Here is a 15,206-nt window from a genome sequence, read left to right on the forward strand (position 1 = left end):
CCTACTATAAGTCAGCTTCTTGCACGAACTCTGTGTGCCTGGCGTCCACAAAAGTAGACGCCGTGGCAACAACTCAACTTGTAAAACTTCGGTAATTCACAGTGCAATAAAATTCACTCAAGATCAAGGTGAACTCTTCCTTTTTTCAAATAAGGGCATATAACTTAAATGAATTAAAAGCAATGTTTTAAGAAACACCTCTGCAGGAGACTTGGGAAAAACACCATTGTTTTGTTCACACGCTGCTTGTTCACAGAAGTGGACACATACAAGTGTTTTTAATATATGCTAAAGTAAAAAACCAACTTTTCATACTAATTTTCAAGGTAATTCATTAGCTAGTCTGATCCCACTACGGTGACATTTTGTCCACTTATGTGGACATTAGGATACAGGGGGCTCAGCTCAGCAGCACAATACCATAGCCCCTTAGATTCTGCAACCTTAGGTTGGCGAACTCGCTCATGAGTCGGCCCAATCAGACTCACTCAGGCGCAAATCGAGCCACGAGTCTGAGTAATATTTTGGCGAGTGTCAGTTCGAATGAGTCCGGTTGAAGAAAATTTTTTTGAGTGTGAGTCTGAGTGAGATGAAATTGGCTCAGGAAAATTTAGCCGAGTGAGTGAGTCCAAAGCGCAAGAAGTACATTTGAGTGAGTTTGAGTGAGTTCCACTCATTTTGCTGACCTGTGCTCCTATCTACTCATCTTCAGCATTAGGTACTATCAGCCTTACTTGGATTAACATTTATATTCATGTCTATTCACTCGTATTCCAAAGCAGTTTTGTTGTTCATACACTATTTCAGTGATTATAGATCGGAGGTGTGAATTACGTAAAAAGGTGCCTTCAGCTCCCCCCCACCGACTCTTCCAGGGAAGTTCTTGACAAATATGTTGTCATGTTTTTCAAGAGAAATGTCCTTACTGGTTCGCAACCATTCATACCTAGTATTTGAAAGTACTTAATCAAAAGGTGCCATAGAGAGCACCGATTATGTGGTATAGTGGTGTTAAGGGCATTGACACACTGGTTGAAAAAGCTAAGCTGATTCTAGACTAACGGACTTACGAGTCGACTCACTCTGACTCGGATCGAGCGGTGAGTCGGGCTTGGGTGAATTTTGGAGAGTCCGAGTTCTAGCGAGTCCAAAGTGCATGATATTTTTCTTTAGTTAGTCTGAAGGAGTTCCACTTTTTTGATGACCTTCGGCTGCAACAGTTCATTTAGTTTAGGCCTGGGTATCTTATTGTCAAGACAAAATTGCCTATGGATTGTTATTTTTCTGTGTTTTGTATGTTGTGAAACAGCTGTTCTGAAAAACTTTTTGTATCTTACCAGGCTGCCCCCTACACTGAGACTGCTGTGGTGTCTCCCCAGCTGCCTAATACGCCGGCCCCATTGCCTATGCCGAATCAGCCACAGCCTGCTATTCTGACTGCAGCACATTTCCAAGCGCCGTATGCACCATATTCTGATGGCTACAGTGAGTTTTTGTCTATCCTATTTCCTAACCGTTCTTCTTACATTAGCCCTGTAACACCGAAATGTAATCATAGAATAACTTCAATGTACTATTGGGCAAAATTTTCCCACGATTCTGCCACCTCTAGAGATTTTCAAACTCTTTTGCAGGTAGTTATTGCTCACTCCAATCGCTTTCTCACTCTTTTCATCTGCACGAGTGCGCTGCATAGGTGAGGATTGCAAAAGGCTAAGACACCAGCCAAAAGTTACATCACTATGGTTTGGAGGGGTTTGTTATTATTTGGCAATCATTTCTCCTACTTTCAGTTCAGACTTGCACTGTGCTTTTTTTCAAAAAATTACGAGGTGGATGACCTGCAATGCAAGAGTTAGGTGGGGATTGTTGTAAATAAAGGAGAAAGAAGGGGTGGCGGGCGTAAACCACGTGCGCTGGCTACCTGAGTTGTTTCTTTGGCCTTCGATGTAGACAGGCGATCGGGCCCGGGTCTTCTTCGTTTCTCACACTTCGTTCTGGTGCCGAAACCCACCCAGTTGTCTGGCCTTCAACTTTCGACAATGGACCAACTCCGAGTACTGCGTGGCTTCTACCGGACATCCATCACCAAGGCAATATTGACTCGACACCTTACTGGCAGACTCGATGACCCCTGCTCACAGGCTCCAGGAGCTAATCGAAATCATTGTAACGAAACACGCCCACCTCATCACCTTGGACAAGGATGTTCAAGCTGCGCTACACAGTGAGGACCTCGAGGCAGACTTGACCACCGCAAGCGAATACGAAGATCGGGTCATCTGCTCTAAAGGAAGGGTTCGACGCGCAACCGGGCTGCAGTCGCCAACCTCACCCGCATACGTTGTCACAACTGCCCTACTCAGTGACCCCCTCGCAGGCACATCGCAGCCAACCGCAACCTTACCTTCGTCTGACTTTCCGACTCCCACGACGCCATCTCGCCTCGCACTGCCCAATCTGCACATTCCGAGTTTCTCAGGCGAATGACATGACTGGCAAGGATTTTAGGACCAGTTTCAAGCTAGTATCCACAACAACGACTGGATACCGAAAGTTGACAAGTTCCAATACCTATTGACATACCTCACTGAGGCAGCAAAGGTAACCGTTCAAGGTATTCACCTGGCCGAAGCGAACTATGACGTCACCATTCAGATCCTGTCGGACCACTTCAGTCGTCGCGACATGCTAGTCGACGACCATCTCGACAGTTTGCTGTCAATCGCACCAGTCCGAAGTTCTGCAGATGTGACTGTTAAGAAATTGACATGATTAGTCACATTTCGCATCAATGCCCTGGAAGGTCTCGGAGTATCTCCAGGCGAGTACGCCACGGGGCTGTGGTGTTTTTTCTTGAAGCCGGTACCTTTGGACCTCAGCATACTCTATCGCCAATGGCAAAAGGAAGCCATGCTATCTGAGACCGCCACAGCATCTCTGGAAGCCCAGTTACAAGTGAAAGACCTGAGCTTTTTCAAAGTACAGGTAGAGATACAAGAGGAAAGCGGTCTCCAGCAACCGATATCAGCTATAAGCCGGAGGCCTCCGCAGTGTGACTTGCCAATCCGTCAGCCACCCTTGCCCTCCCCTGCGGCCTTATCAGCTGAACTTCGATCCCATACTCGCACCCCTGCGTCCTGTGCACCTCTCCCGAACACACTCATCACGATTGCACCAAACGTCTCCCTCTGGAAGAGATGCGGGAGAGGCTACACGAAAAGAAGCTATGTTTTCGCTGCTGAAAACGCTACCATTTTGCCAATGATTGCTACACCGCCATAACCCTGCAATGCTGTGGATGTACAGCACAACATCTAACATCTCACATCTCTGTGCGACATAAAGAATGGAATGAAACACTCCCAGCGTGTGAACAATACGTCGGTGCGTTAAGATTTCGCACCGGCATCTACAACCGCTCTTTCTCGGGCGACGTCCGTCTAAACTACTGGTGCTGGTTTTGACACCCTTACTGCTGCAGACTGGCACAGCATGGGCTATTGCACCGGCGAAAACAGTTCTGGTTCGGTTCCTGCTGGACACGGGAAGTCAGCGTTCGTTCATTCGGTAGGACATTTCTCAAGTTTAGAAATGTCCTGTTTGGGGCACTGAGTACCTCACCTTGTTCACCTTCGAGCAAATGAAACGGCATACGGCTTTCACCTGTGAGCGCGTTGCGTTGACATTGCGGATCCAACACAGCAGCAACGAGACAGTCGAAACTCTGGAAATACCAGAAATCAGCCTGGTGACAAGTCTGCCATCTGATGGTGAAATGGTAACCATGATGATACGGAAAGGGATGCTCCCCGCCGATGCACATCCAGACGAGATGACATTCCACGAGGATGACATAAATGTACTAATAGAATCGGACTTCTACTGGGATGTTGCAACGGGATCTATAAAAAGCCTGACTCTTCAGATAACTGCAGTGGAAACTCTCATCAGATGGACCATTCAGGGTTCTTTACACAGCCTAATCAAAGGATCGGGCGTGCGTGCAACCTACCTCTTTATTGCTATGCTATCGAAGACTCCTCTGAACGTGATGCCGCCTTGGAGGAGAAAATCAATACCTTCTGGCGACTCGACTCTCTCTGAATTCAGGCTGATCCTGACGGCAACCAAGGCATGGCCCTTGAACTATTCAAAAGGGGCATTTCCAAAATAGGAGAATGCTACGATGTTCCTCTCCTTATTCAGGAGTACAGAGCAACTACATTCTCGCCAAACAGCAGCTCCTGATGCTGCTACGCCGCTTTCAACAGCAATTAGATCTTTTGGCTCAACGACTCCATCAAGGCATACTTCAATGACTACCATGCAGAACGAGTTCCGGACGAAGATCTCGCACCCAAGCCCAATACGTACTACATGCCACATCATGGAGTAATTCGTCGGGATGGCCGCATCACCAACCTGCAGGTCGTCTTCGATGCGTCATCTCACGCTCCTGATCAACCATCCCTGAACAGCGTGCCCATGAAGGGGGCTAAGATGGACGCCAACGTACTTAAGCTCCTACTAAGCTTCAGAATACATCCAATCATCACGGTAGCCGACATCAAAAAGGCCTACCGTTAGATTTGCATTCGCCCAGATGACAAGATTTGCATTCGCCCAGATGACAGGGATTCACTGCGCTTCCTATGGGTCAATCATTTTCTGATGAAACATGACCCGTTGTAAGGGGTTCGTCTTATGTACGGCTGACGCAGAAGCCTAGCTAATGTTCTAGCCTCGTACAGTCTTACTGTGCCCGTGCACGATTAACGTCCCCTATTTGTAGCTTGTTTCATTGCAGCTACACGGGTTAGGGCGAATAAGGCAACAGGCTAGGTCAATAAAACGACACTTTATTGCTATACGTTTGCAATAGCGTGTAAATGTCGTCAGGAGATACTACAAAAACAAGAGTAGACGCTTACTCCTTGGTCGTTGTCCTCCTCGGCTCGCAGGGGGTTGCGGGGTCGACCTCCTTCTTTCTAGGCCAGTGTCAGAAAGCGCGTGCGGCCGTCTGCACGCTAGATTTTGTTCACTGACCCGGGTTCCCTCTCCCTGACGAGAATAATACCGTTTCTCGCTGAGGGAGGGGAAACCCGTTCTGTGCGCCGGGAAAGGGGCAATCTTGAGTACTGGTCGCGGGGGTTGTTACATCCCGTCGCAGGAGGCTTTATTGACTCTCGAAGGGACAGTCATGTCACCGTAACCAGGCTGTCGCATTGCCATAAAAGAGAAAAAGAGGCTGGGCGCACGTGCTCCCCCACATCCCCCCTCCCTTAAGAGAAGAGGTAGGGATCGAAGGCGAGATTTTGTAGTTTTTGTTGTAGAGCAATGAAATTTGGCATGCTTATTGGAAACTGCGTTGAATGATAAGTGACAAAGTTTCGTTTAGCTATCTCTAGTAGTTCTGTAATTATTAATTTTTTAATGCAGCACGGTACTACCTAACTTGCCCAAAGCCTGGTGTGAGAACAAAACATGGTAGAAGCTCATAGTTGCTCATATATTTCAGCCATTGGGATGGTTGATGTGACATTCTGCAAAAATTTTTATAACTTAGTTTTATTTTACAAAGAACATTTTAAACATGCTTCTAAATGCAGTCGTTATCACAATGTGAAATTAGCTTAGGAGTAAAAACAACGAGACAGTAATGAGCAATATGGAAGCATCACGACACAGGAAATTCACTGAGGAACACACTGCAAAAAAACCCACATCAAAATTCGTCGAACCATAGTCATGCAAACATCGTGGCAAGCAGGACAGTCGGGTCAAAACACAATTCTCAGAAAACTGGCATAAAGTAGAACAGTCAGTAAAAGCCCATCAAAATGCCCTGGGACTGTAATATTTTGTCCTTGCTTGCGAGGGGATTCTTAAATCTCTGCTGTGTCATTTTTTCTGCACTGCATGCTTTTCTTTTTCTTTGTCTTTTTCATCAGCTCTTTAAAGGGCAAGGCTGGCAGATTTGATGCCCACAGTCTTGCACATTTCAGTGTAGGCTCGCAAATTGCCAAAATTGTTTCGTGCAACTGTTTCATGGGCAGCAGTTTCCACTGTGAACAATGAAGCATGCTTATTCTTTGAATTCAGTGACCAGATCACTGAATGTAAGCTTTCCGCTGCATTCTGCGTTTTGTTGCCTTGGCATTGATCGGGCAGTTGCGGATCAGAAAGGCGTTGGTATATCGATAGCAGAGCCTCCGCTACATGTTTTGGCAGGCTATACTTGCGAGGTGGTGCTGGCTTCATTTCGGCCTGTGCTGAACGATGTTTGCACCAGCTATCAGGGCCAGGTGGGCAGAGCCCATGGTGAGGCTCGTCGTCGGTAAATGTGACATGGTAAAATGTGGCCATCACAGCCTTTTGCATGTCACTCACGCTTGCGTGTTTTCGCAAGGCTAACCCGTAGTAGCTGGTCAGTTTTTTAAGCAGCTCCTGAGTCAGTCCACCCCTCCCACCCAATGGCTTCCCCTTCTTTGCTCGTGCCACCAATGTGCGAAGAGTGGTGCCCATTCTCGTCTGCACATGGTTGACAGTCTTTTTTGGTCAGTGGTATAAAGCCGTACACCTCATCTTTGCACAAAGCAAGATAGGTTCGGCTGTCACCATAATAAACGAAAATGCCTCATAAACAGAAATAAACGGGCTCATATGGTTGGATTTCTATGTGTTGTGCAGTAAAATTCATCGGTTAATCGAAACAGTGCTTATTGGTCACCTGCGGCTGTTAAACGGCACAAAATCTATACAGCATAGACTCGCTCAGACCAAAAGACATTAAAGCAGTATTTAGTGAGGTCGTGCCCTCTGCCCCTTTCACGCTGCAGGACTACAAATCAATTGATGAAAATGTTCGTACCTGTCGTCAGGAGACTGTCGAGAAAATGATTGCCGAAGTGCAAGATGAGGATTAACCTTCGAGCAATGAATTTGGGGACAATATTGCCAGTGTAGTGGTGCCACCAGACCGATCAGCTAAAGATGCTGTTGAACTTTTGCAGCGCTATTTTGAGCATAAGGCTTGTCCAGAATTTCTGTCTAGTTTGTCGGGCATGGGCACGTACCTTGCGAAAAAAACAACTGAAGCTTGCCAAACAAACCACCTTTCACTCCTTTTTTCACCTACTCATCCTCATGAGTACGGTGAGGTTTGTGCAATTTGAATAAAAGTTTTGATTCACTAATTAAGTGTACTTTGATTAAATATAACTTATGATAAATGAACAGTTTTATGGATCCCCATCGAGTTCTGTTCAAGCATAGTCGACTGTAATGTTGGCTGTAGCGGAGGCCATACCTGCTGACAGAGCGTCTGAAAAGTGTTAGAGCAGCCTCCACTTCCATCTGTCCGGAGCCAACATAAGTATTTTTCTGACATTGATGCTTCTCAGCCTATGTGACGAAGTTGGGGTCGCTCTCTGCTGGTTTTTGACAACACCAAAGACAGAATTCGGAGAGGACTGTGCAAGTACTACAAAATTCAATAATGCAGCCCACCCTGATGTGTCAGCTGTGGCTTCTTGTAAGCCACGTGCCATCATACACAACTGTGATGCTGTTTAGGCTTGATGGCTGGATCTTGCTGTACACATCTTTTGCTGCATGTACGGGATCTGCAAAGATGTTTTGTGCAGCTTCCTCTGCTCCTGGTTTGAATGTTTTTTTAGGTGTTCCTGATCGGTTTTTTGGTGAATGCCCCGATGCGAGACATTCATTGTAGTCCAAAAGTCATTCAGGGCAGTGGGCCCTTTTTTGCACACTTTACACTTTTTATTATCAAAATGAATGCTTTACAGTTGTCCTTTCCTCGAAGTGTGTTTTTACTGCACATATGTCGACGACGTCCAGCTTGGTTTTAAGTCTTGTAATCCGGCCATGTGTGAGTGGCAGGTTCAGCTTGGTTTCAACAAAGTCTCTGATTGGGCAGAAGAAAACAGGTTCTGACTGAATGCACAGAAAAGCAAGTGTGTTTTGTTCTCTAGAAAGAAAGGCATTCATTCGGAACCCGATATCCAACTGCATGGGCAACATCTTTCTGGTAATACTGAACACAAATTCTTGCGTCTAATCTTGGATGCCAAGCTTACCTTCATACCACACATCAAGTATCTGAAATCAAAGTGCATAGAAGTCATGAATGTTTTAGAAGTGTTGTCATGCACTACGTGGGGAAATGACAAGAAGTGTCTGATAAATTTTTATACAAGCCTCATACGTACTTGCCTAGACTCTGGGGCAATAGCATATCAATCTGAGACACCTACTGCCCTTGAAATGCTTGATATGGGAAGCTCTTCTACGCACGGATAACAAGCGAAGCGATAATTGGGGGTGCTACCGTGTTAAGGAAATCCTCATGATCTTTTCTGGACAAGCGTTTTTTTTTTTTTTTTCCAGAAATGTGCGACACGATAGCGACGAATGACCCTTTGCGACAGCAGATGCTGTCATCGTTGCTCGAAACTCGCGTGCATGTGGTTGGGCTTTTTGAAACTGCCCGCGTTGGTTGGTGAGGGGAGTTTCAATGCCTACGCTCGCTATGTGCTTATCAGCTGCGATGGCCCTACACTCTCACCGTTCGTGAACCCTGCTGTGGCGCACAGATTAAACTGGGGACGTGCCTCGCACAGATAGAAAAAAAAAAAAACAAAAACAATACGGCGCGCAGCAATGGGCGAAGAGGGGCGGGGGGAAGGGTTAGCGAGCTGAGGTGGGTTGGCAAAATAATAAAAAACGGAAAAGGTTCAACAGGTTAGAAGGCGCCAGGTGTCGGTTAGTGGGACAGCAGCGGATGAATTTGGGGTTGCGTTTATTAGTTTATTAGGCAGGGGGAAAAAAGAATTCAAATTTTGGTAGCTGAAGTTGAGGGTGTGTTCATTACGCGGGTGCGTTCATTATGCGAATGAATACGGTACCATGAAAACTTCTTTCGTGCACACACGTGCACGAAAGAAGAAGTGCACGAAAGAAGAACGTTCATCGTGAAGACATCAACCGGATCGATTGAAACCAGCACAAATTGAATATGCAGACACCGTTTCACATGTGCCGTCATCTGTGATGCCACTCTCCAAGCCACCGTCCAAGGGAATGCTCGTTCAAACACGCCAAGCCATGACTCTCAGTAGATAGAGGTGCTCCGTCGTATGGATTTGTGAACCATGTGAACCGTGCTATGAACATTTGTTAACTCACTTGGAGGGGAAGTGATGCGGCAGCCTCATGGTCGCACAGCAGCAGCCAGATACCCTTTCTCATCTTTTAGGTGCAATCTTATCTCGTTGCGTGCGGGAAAGGGAAGTTGTGCAAGGGTGCGCAACCGAGCCATTGTGGCTGCACAGTTGCTGAAATGAAGTTAGTTGTTGTTTGACCTTCACAGACTCGGTACTCGCACATCTCTGTTTATTTCCAGCCGCGCTCACGTCCTGCACAACAATAGTAACCACTAAAAACAACAAAAAAGGTCATGACCCTTCTTCCTCCCTTTCCGCTCTCTGACATTGCTTCAAGTGACAGCCCCCCCTCCACCCTCTAGAATGAGTGGCTTGATCCGCTCCGATTTTTTGGCAATCGGCTGATTAAGCATTGTGAGCTATGCAGGAGAGACGCAGGGGGCGCCGACCAGTGCGGACGCGAGAAGATCGGCTCCCGTTTCTGTTAATGTTTTCGTTAGGATTTTTGTGGTGCCTGTGCTCGAGCTGCGTTTCATTCGACGCAGTTTCTTCTGAGGATCACGTCGACACCAGACTTTTTTCGGTGAGTGGTCCTTTTGCTGAATTATTGGAACTTTTCTTGTGGAACGCGCCGCGGCTCGGCTAACCCTACCGGGCTTAGCCTAGCGTCGACGGCGAGAGGCGAGAGAAAAGGGGCAACATGCCCGAAGTAGCGATGGTGGAAGGAGAGGAAATCTCTCATGAAGAAGCCAATCGCCCGGGTTGGACGACAGCGCTGGGCAGGAACAAGAAAGCTCGTGTAGAAACGCCAGTTTCTACACGAGGACCCGCAATACCCGACAAGAATTGGCACATCGGTGGTCCGAGACACAACTCCAGACTTGGCGTTCGTCAAGAACGTCGCCGGAGCAGGGTGGCAAAATTTGCAAGAGAGTCTAGGTAGTGACCACTTCATAGTGGCTATTACCCTATCGGCGGACATTTCTATCATGCATTTCTCATGAGCCACATTAATTATGTCGCTTCCGCATCACATGTGGGCTCGAAGGGAGGCCGCCGCACGGCAGCCCCGCAAGGTGCAATGAAGCGCCTCGCAGCTGCATCGAGGCTCCCCCAGCTGCCGAGGGACCACATACGAATTATCGTCAGGCCGAGGGACGGACTTGACGTCAGAAAAGTAAGCCAAATTAGGCTCGCACAGGCTATTGCCATGGCGGCTGCTCTTGCCCCGGCAGAGACGGAAGGGGACATCGTTTGCCCAAACATCGCCCAGAACATTCTCGTAGTCTCCACACCGGAGCAGAAGAACACAAACGCCTACGCCGCGATCCAACAGATTCGGATAAGCGAAGGAATGTACCATGTGGCGGCATATGTCGCGGCCCCCGATAACACCTGTAAAGGAGTCATACGAGGAGTGGACACTGACATCAGCGAGGCCCAGCTCCAAACGATGATCGTCAACCAGCGAAATCCGAAGGCCCTAGAAGCCAAAAGGATCAAGAACACCACTACTGTGGTAGTGCTTTTCGACGGCATGAAGGTACCAAACTATGTCATATGCGGCGTCAGCATGCTGCGCTGCACGCTCTACAAGCGCCAAACCGACGTGTGCTACGCGTGTGGAGGACTTGGTCACAGGGCCGATGTTTGCCCCCCCAACAAGAGGGTGTGCAGGGGCTGTGGGCTCGTGTCTCCACCCGACGATCACCAGTGCTCGCCGAAATGTGCCCTTTGCGGAGGCCCACATCCGACGGCGGACAGAACGTGCAGAGAACGCTTTCAAGTTCCTTACGTCGTGCGACGGAGAAGACGACGGCGCCGAAAGCGCGTCAAAAAGTCTCAGCAACAGCTGGTCGAAGAGGACCGGTCAAGGGATTCCAGCCTGGCAAGCGCTCCCAGGCAGGGGCGTTCCGTCACGCCGGCTGGCCGCCGGCGCTACCGCTCCAGGAGCCGCGCTCGCACCAAAGGGCGCTCTTGCTCCCGGGCACGAATCCAGGAAGTACCTACCTGGGCGGATCGAGCCAAGCCGAAGCCAGCGGCACCGCCACCAGAGGTAACGCGGGTACCATTGCCAGAGCATAGGGAAGACCCCAGGGTAGCTAAGTTGATCCAAGAAAATGCTTGCCTTAAGGCAGAGATTCAACAGCTGAGGGCTGACCTTGAGTCGTTCCGCAAACATTACTCCTCGCAGGGTGAGAGACAACAGATTCCCCCACCAGAGGACGTGCAGGCGCGCTCGGGAAAACGTAGGGCCTCACCCCCCCCAAGGGGAGTGGGATGCTATGGAGACAGAATCCAACAGCAAGGCTCTCGAAAGCATGCAGCAATCGATTAAACAACTGGCTGATAGCATTACTACCCTACTGAAAAGGGTGTCGTCTCTTGAAGGTACACAGGCAGCGCTAGCTACGGGTAGCTCGCCTCCGATAGGCCCGAACAGGGCACAGTCGCCTGCAGGCGCGGTGACAGTCAACCCAACAGGAGATTGGCTGTCTCAGAACAGTAATTATGGCGGGCAACACTAATGATCTGGTCGTGTGGCAGTGGAACTGTGCAAGTTTCAAAAGGCGCAGGGCTCCACTGCTGCACTTTATTGCTTCTCAGGCGGTCAAACCGCACGTAATTATGTTACAGGAAACTCTCGGTGATGCGCTAACTTTCCCGGGCTATCGAGTCGTCTCGGTGCGTGAGCAAGGGAAGCGCGGTTTGGCAACCTTGGTCGCAAAAAAAGTGCTCCTTTCAAGAACACAAACTACAGCTTGGCAACAGCAAGGCTGAGGTCATTATCCTCGAAATAATCCCCAACAGCTGGCTCAAGAACAGCGTATTCCTCCTGAATGTGTACAGCTCGCCGTCGGACAAGCGGCAGGGGTTCGCTTCGATCATGGCAAAAGCGGTGGCTCTGGCCAGGGGGGCCCCCATCGTGGTAGCGGGAGACTTTAATGCTCCGCACGACGCTTGGGGATACGCCAGGCAGTCCCCCAAAGGCAACAACCTCCTAAAGGCCGTCTCTAGCTGTTCTCTTGAATTGATTACGGACCCGCAATACCGGACAAGAATTGGCACATCGGTGGTCCGAGACACAACTCCAGACTTGGCGTTCGTCAAGAACGTCGCCGGAGCAGGGTGGCAAAATTTGCAAGAGAGTCTAGGTAGTGACCACTTCATAGTGGCTATTACCCTAGCAGTCAATGCAGCTCCCCCCAGGGAATTTAAAGTAACGGACTGGGATGCCTTTCGTAAATTGCGGAAGGAGGACCGGGATGAATACGACAGCTTAGACGGCCTCTTTGCAAGGCTCAAGGCGGATGCTAATGCTGCGACCAAGGTTGTCAAAACGAACCTGAAGGTTGATCGGATGGATGCACACCTCGCGCATCTCTTAGAGGCTAAGAATTCCATCCTGTCCCGGTGGAGGACGCAAAGGCTCAATCGCCGACTTCGAAAGAAAATTGCGCAACTCAATCGCGAGATCAAAGCCTACTCTATTGAACTCTCCAAACAGCAGTGGAATGAAGTATGTTCTTCGGTTGACGGACAGATGAGAGTGGGGGCTAAATGGAACCTCCTCAAACAATTACTTGATGAGTCACAGTCGAAGGGAAATCAGCGATTGGCTATTGACAGAATCGTTCACAACCAAAAAGCGAAGGGAGTGTCCGAGAAGGCCCTCCTGAAGAGGTTAGCGGACAGCTATCTTCCGCTGGGCCCTTCCGACGATGCGGACTATCCGCATTACAGGGGTGGAATGGTGGCGGAGCTGGACGCACCTTTCACTGAACCAGAAATCTGTAAAGTCCTCCACGAGCTCAACGGACGCTCTGCACCGGGCCCGGATGGAATCTCAAATAAGCTCTTACGTAACTTGGATGGCAAATCGATCGAGAAGCTTACCGAGGAAGTCAACAAGATCTGGGAGACGGGGCACGTCCCCGAATCCTGGAAGACAGCTTCGGTAGCGCTTATCCCAAAGCCAGGCAAACCTCTGGCTTTGGAGAACATGCGACCCATCTCGCTTACGTCCTGCGTAGGCAAGGTGGCCGAACATGCGATTCACCATCGAGTATCCGAGTACATAGAAAGCAGAGAGCTATTTCCACACAATATGGTAGGATTCAGATCTGCACTATCCACACAGGACGTGATGCTCCTTATCAAAAGACAAATCATTGACAACAACACCAGGGATACTAGAGGCATACTAGCTCTAGACCTAGCTAAAGCTTTTGATAATATCTCGCACAAGTTTGTGCTTGAGGCAATTTCGGTTATGGGTCTAGGGCAACGGTTCCACGCATACGTTAGGTATTTTCTCAGGGATCGCAGGGCTACCATTAGGATCGGTCAAATCCAATCGACGGAATTTACCTTGGGAGCGAGAGGCACCCCACAGGGGGCAGTTATCTCTCCTCTACTCTTCAATATTGCCATGAAGGGCCTCTCGGAGCGACTCGCTACGGTGCGCGGGGTTAACCATGCTCTCTACGCGGATGATATCACCGTGTGGTGCATGGGAGGGTCCGACGCCGGGGTAGAGCAGGCGCTCCAAGAGGCATTAGGCATCACGGAGAACTTTCTAGTCGGTTCGGGCCTGAGCCTGTCATCGGCAAAGTCTGAGTTACTACTATACAGACCCACCCGACAAGGACTGAGGAACCTCACTCCTTTAGAACAGATTCCCATAGCTTTATACACACAGGATGGGCAGAGAATACCCAGGGTGGACTCCATCAGGGTCCTCGGACTCCTGCTAGAGTCCAAGGGGGGCAACTCACGAACTATAGCCCGCATCACCTCCAAGACGGAGAACATGCTTAGGCTCATACTCAGGGTCTCGAACCGCAGGGGTGGGCTGAGCGAGAGCAATCTCCTCCGGCTCTATCATGCATTTCTCATGAGCCACATTAATTATGTCGCTTCCGCATTGCGCTGGTCCAAAAGAGAAGAGTCAAGAATTGATACACTACTGCGCAAAAGCATAAAGCGAGTTCTAGGCTTGCCTATCCACACTAGCACCGAGAAGCTCCTACAATTGGGCATGCATAACTCCCTCTCGGAGGTGATAGAGGCCCAGCAGATGGCTCAAGTCGTGCGACTATCGTCCTCGAGGGCTGGTAGGCGCATCCTGGAATCCATAGGCTGCGGTCCTACGGCGACTAACCAGCGTAATCTAACACTACCACCCTCGATCAGAGGCACGTTTTCGGTAGCTCCACTTCCAAGAAATGTCCACCCACAATACAATGTAGGGCGCCGCATAGCTCGGGCCCGTTCCTTATTAAAATCAGTTGCAAACAGACCGCATCTCGCGACCTTTGTCGATGCAGCCCAGTACGGGCGTTCAGATCGCTTCGCAGTGGTTTCGGTCGATCATAGTGGCACACTCCTATGCTCTGCCTCGGTTAGAAAGGTTTCGCCAATGGTGGCTGAGCAAATCGCCATCGCCATAGCAATGAAGGACCCATCGCGTCCTAATGTATTTACAGATTCGCGTTCCGCAGCTAGGGCTTTCGCCTCGGGCTCGATCTCGCGTGAGGCAGCGGCCATCCTTGGCTGTGAGGGGGCTGCCGGGTTTCACACCATAACATGGTTCCCGGCCCACATGGGGGCCAACGTACATCCTGATGTCCCCAACGCCAATGAGTTTGCCCATGACCGTGCGCGAGGTATCGCTCACCGCGGCGGTCCCGGCGGATTCGCAGGCGGGAACGCCGGAAGATACAAGGACTCGCTACTCACTTTCCACGAGATCATGACTCATTATCATCTATCTTGGAGGACTTTTCCACTTCCTCATTCTAAACTTACGCGACCGCAATCATCGGCCTACAGGATGCTCCAAACGGGGTCTTTCCCTTCGCGTGGCCGGTTCAGCCATTTTTCGCCCAACATCGAGCCGCATTGTCCAGACTGCGGTGAGGCGTACTGCTCATTACCTCATATGCTCTGGCAATGTCCTGCGTTACGTGACGCAGAGTTCAACAAAGAAGAGGACTGGGAGGAAGCCCTTCACAG

At 49.5% G+C, this 15,206-nt stretch overlaps 1 protein-coding gene across 5 annotated transcripts in view; it reads left to right on the plus strand.

The window, feature by feature from the left end:
- LOC119176041 (uncharacterized) overlaps positions 1–15,206 on the plus strand; it is a 170,643-nt gene that overhangs the window by 116,336 nt on the left and 39,101 nt on the right. For all 5 annotated transcript variants that reach the window (XM_075881086.1, XM_075881088.1, XM_037427153.2 and 2 more), the window contains one exon: positions 1,341–1,485. In XM_075881086.1, coding sequence (XP_075737201.1) covers positions 1,341–1,485 — 145 coding nt within the window. The remainder of the gene's footprint in view (positions 1–1,340; positions 1,486–15,206) is intronic.

Source organism: Rhipicephalus microplus, chromosome X (genome assembly GCF_043290135.1).
Source record: "Rhipicephalus microplus isolate Deutch F79 chromosome X, USDA_Rmic, whole genome shotgun sequence".
Lineage (NCBI taxonomy): Eukaryota > Metazoa > Arthropoda > Arachnida > Ixodida > Ixodidae > Rhipicephalus > Rhipicephalus microplus.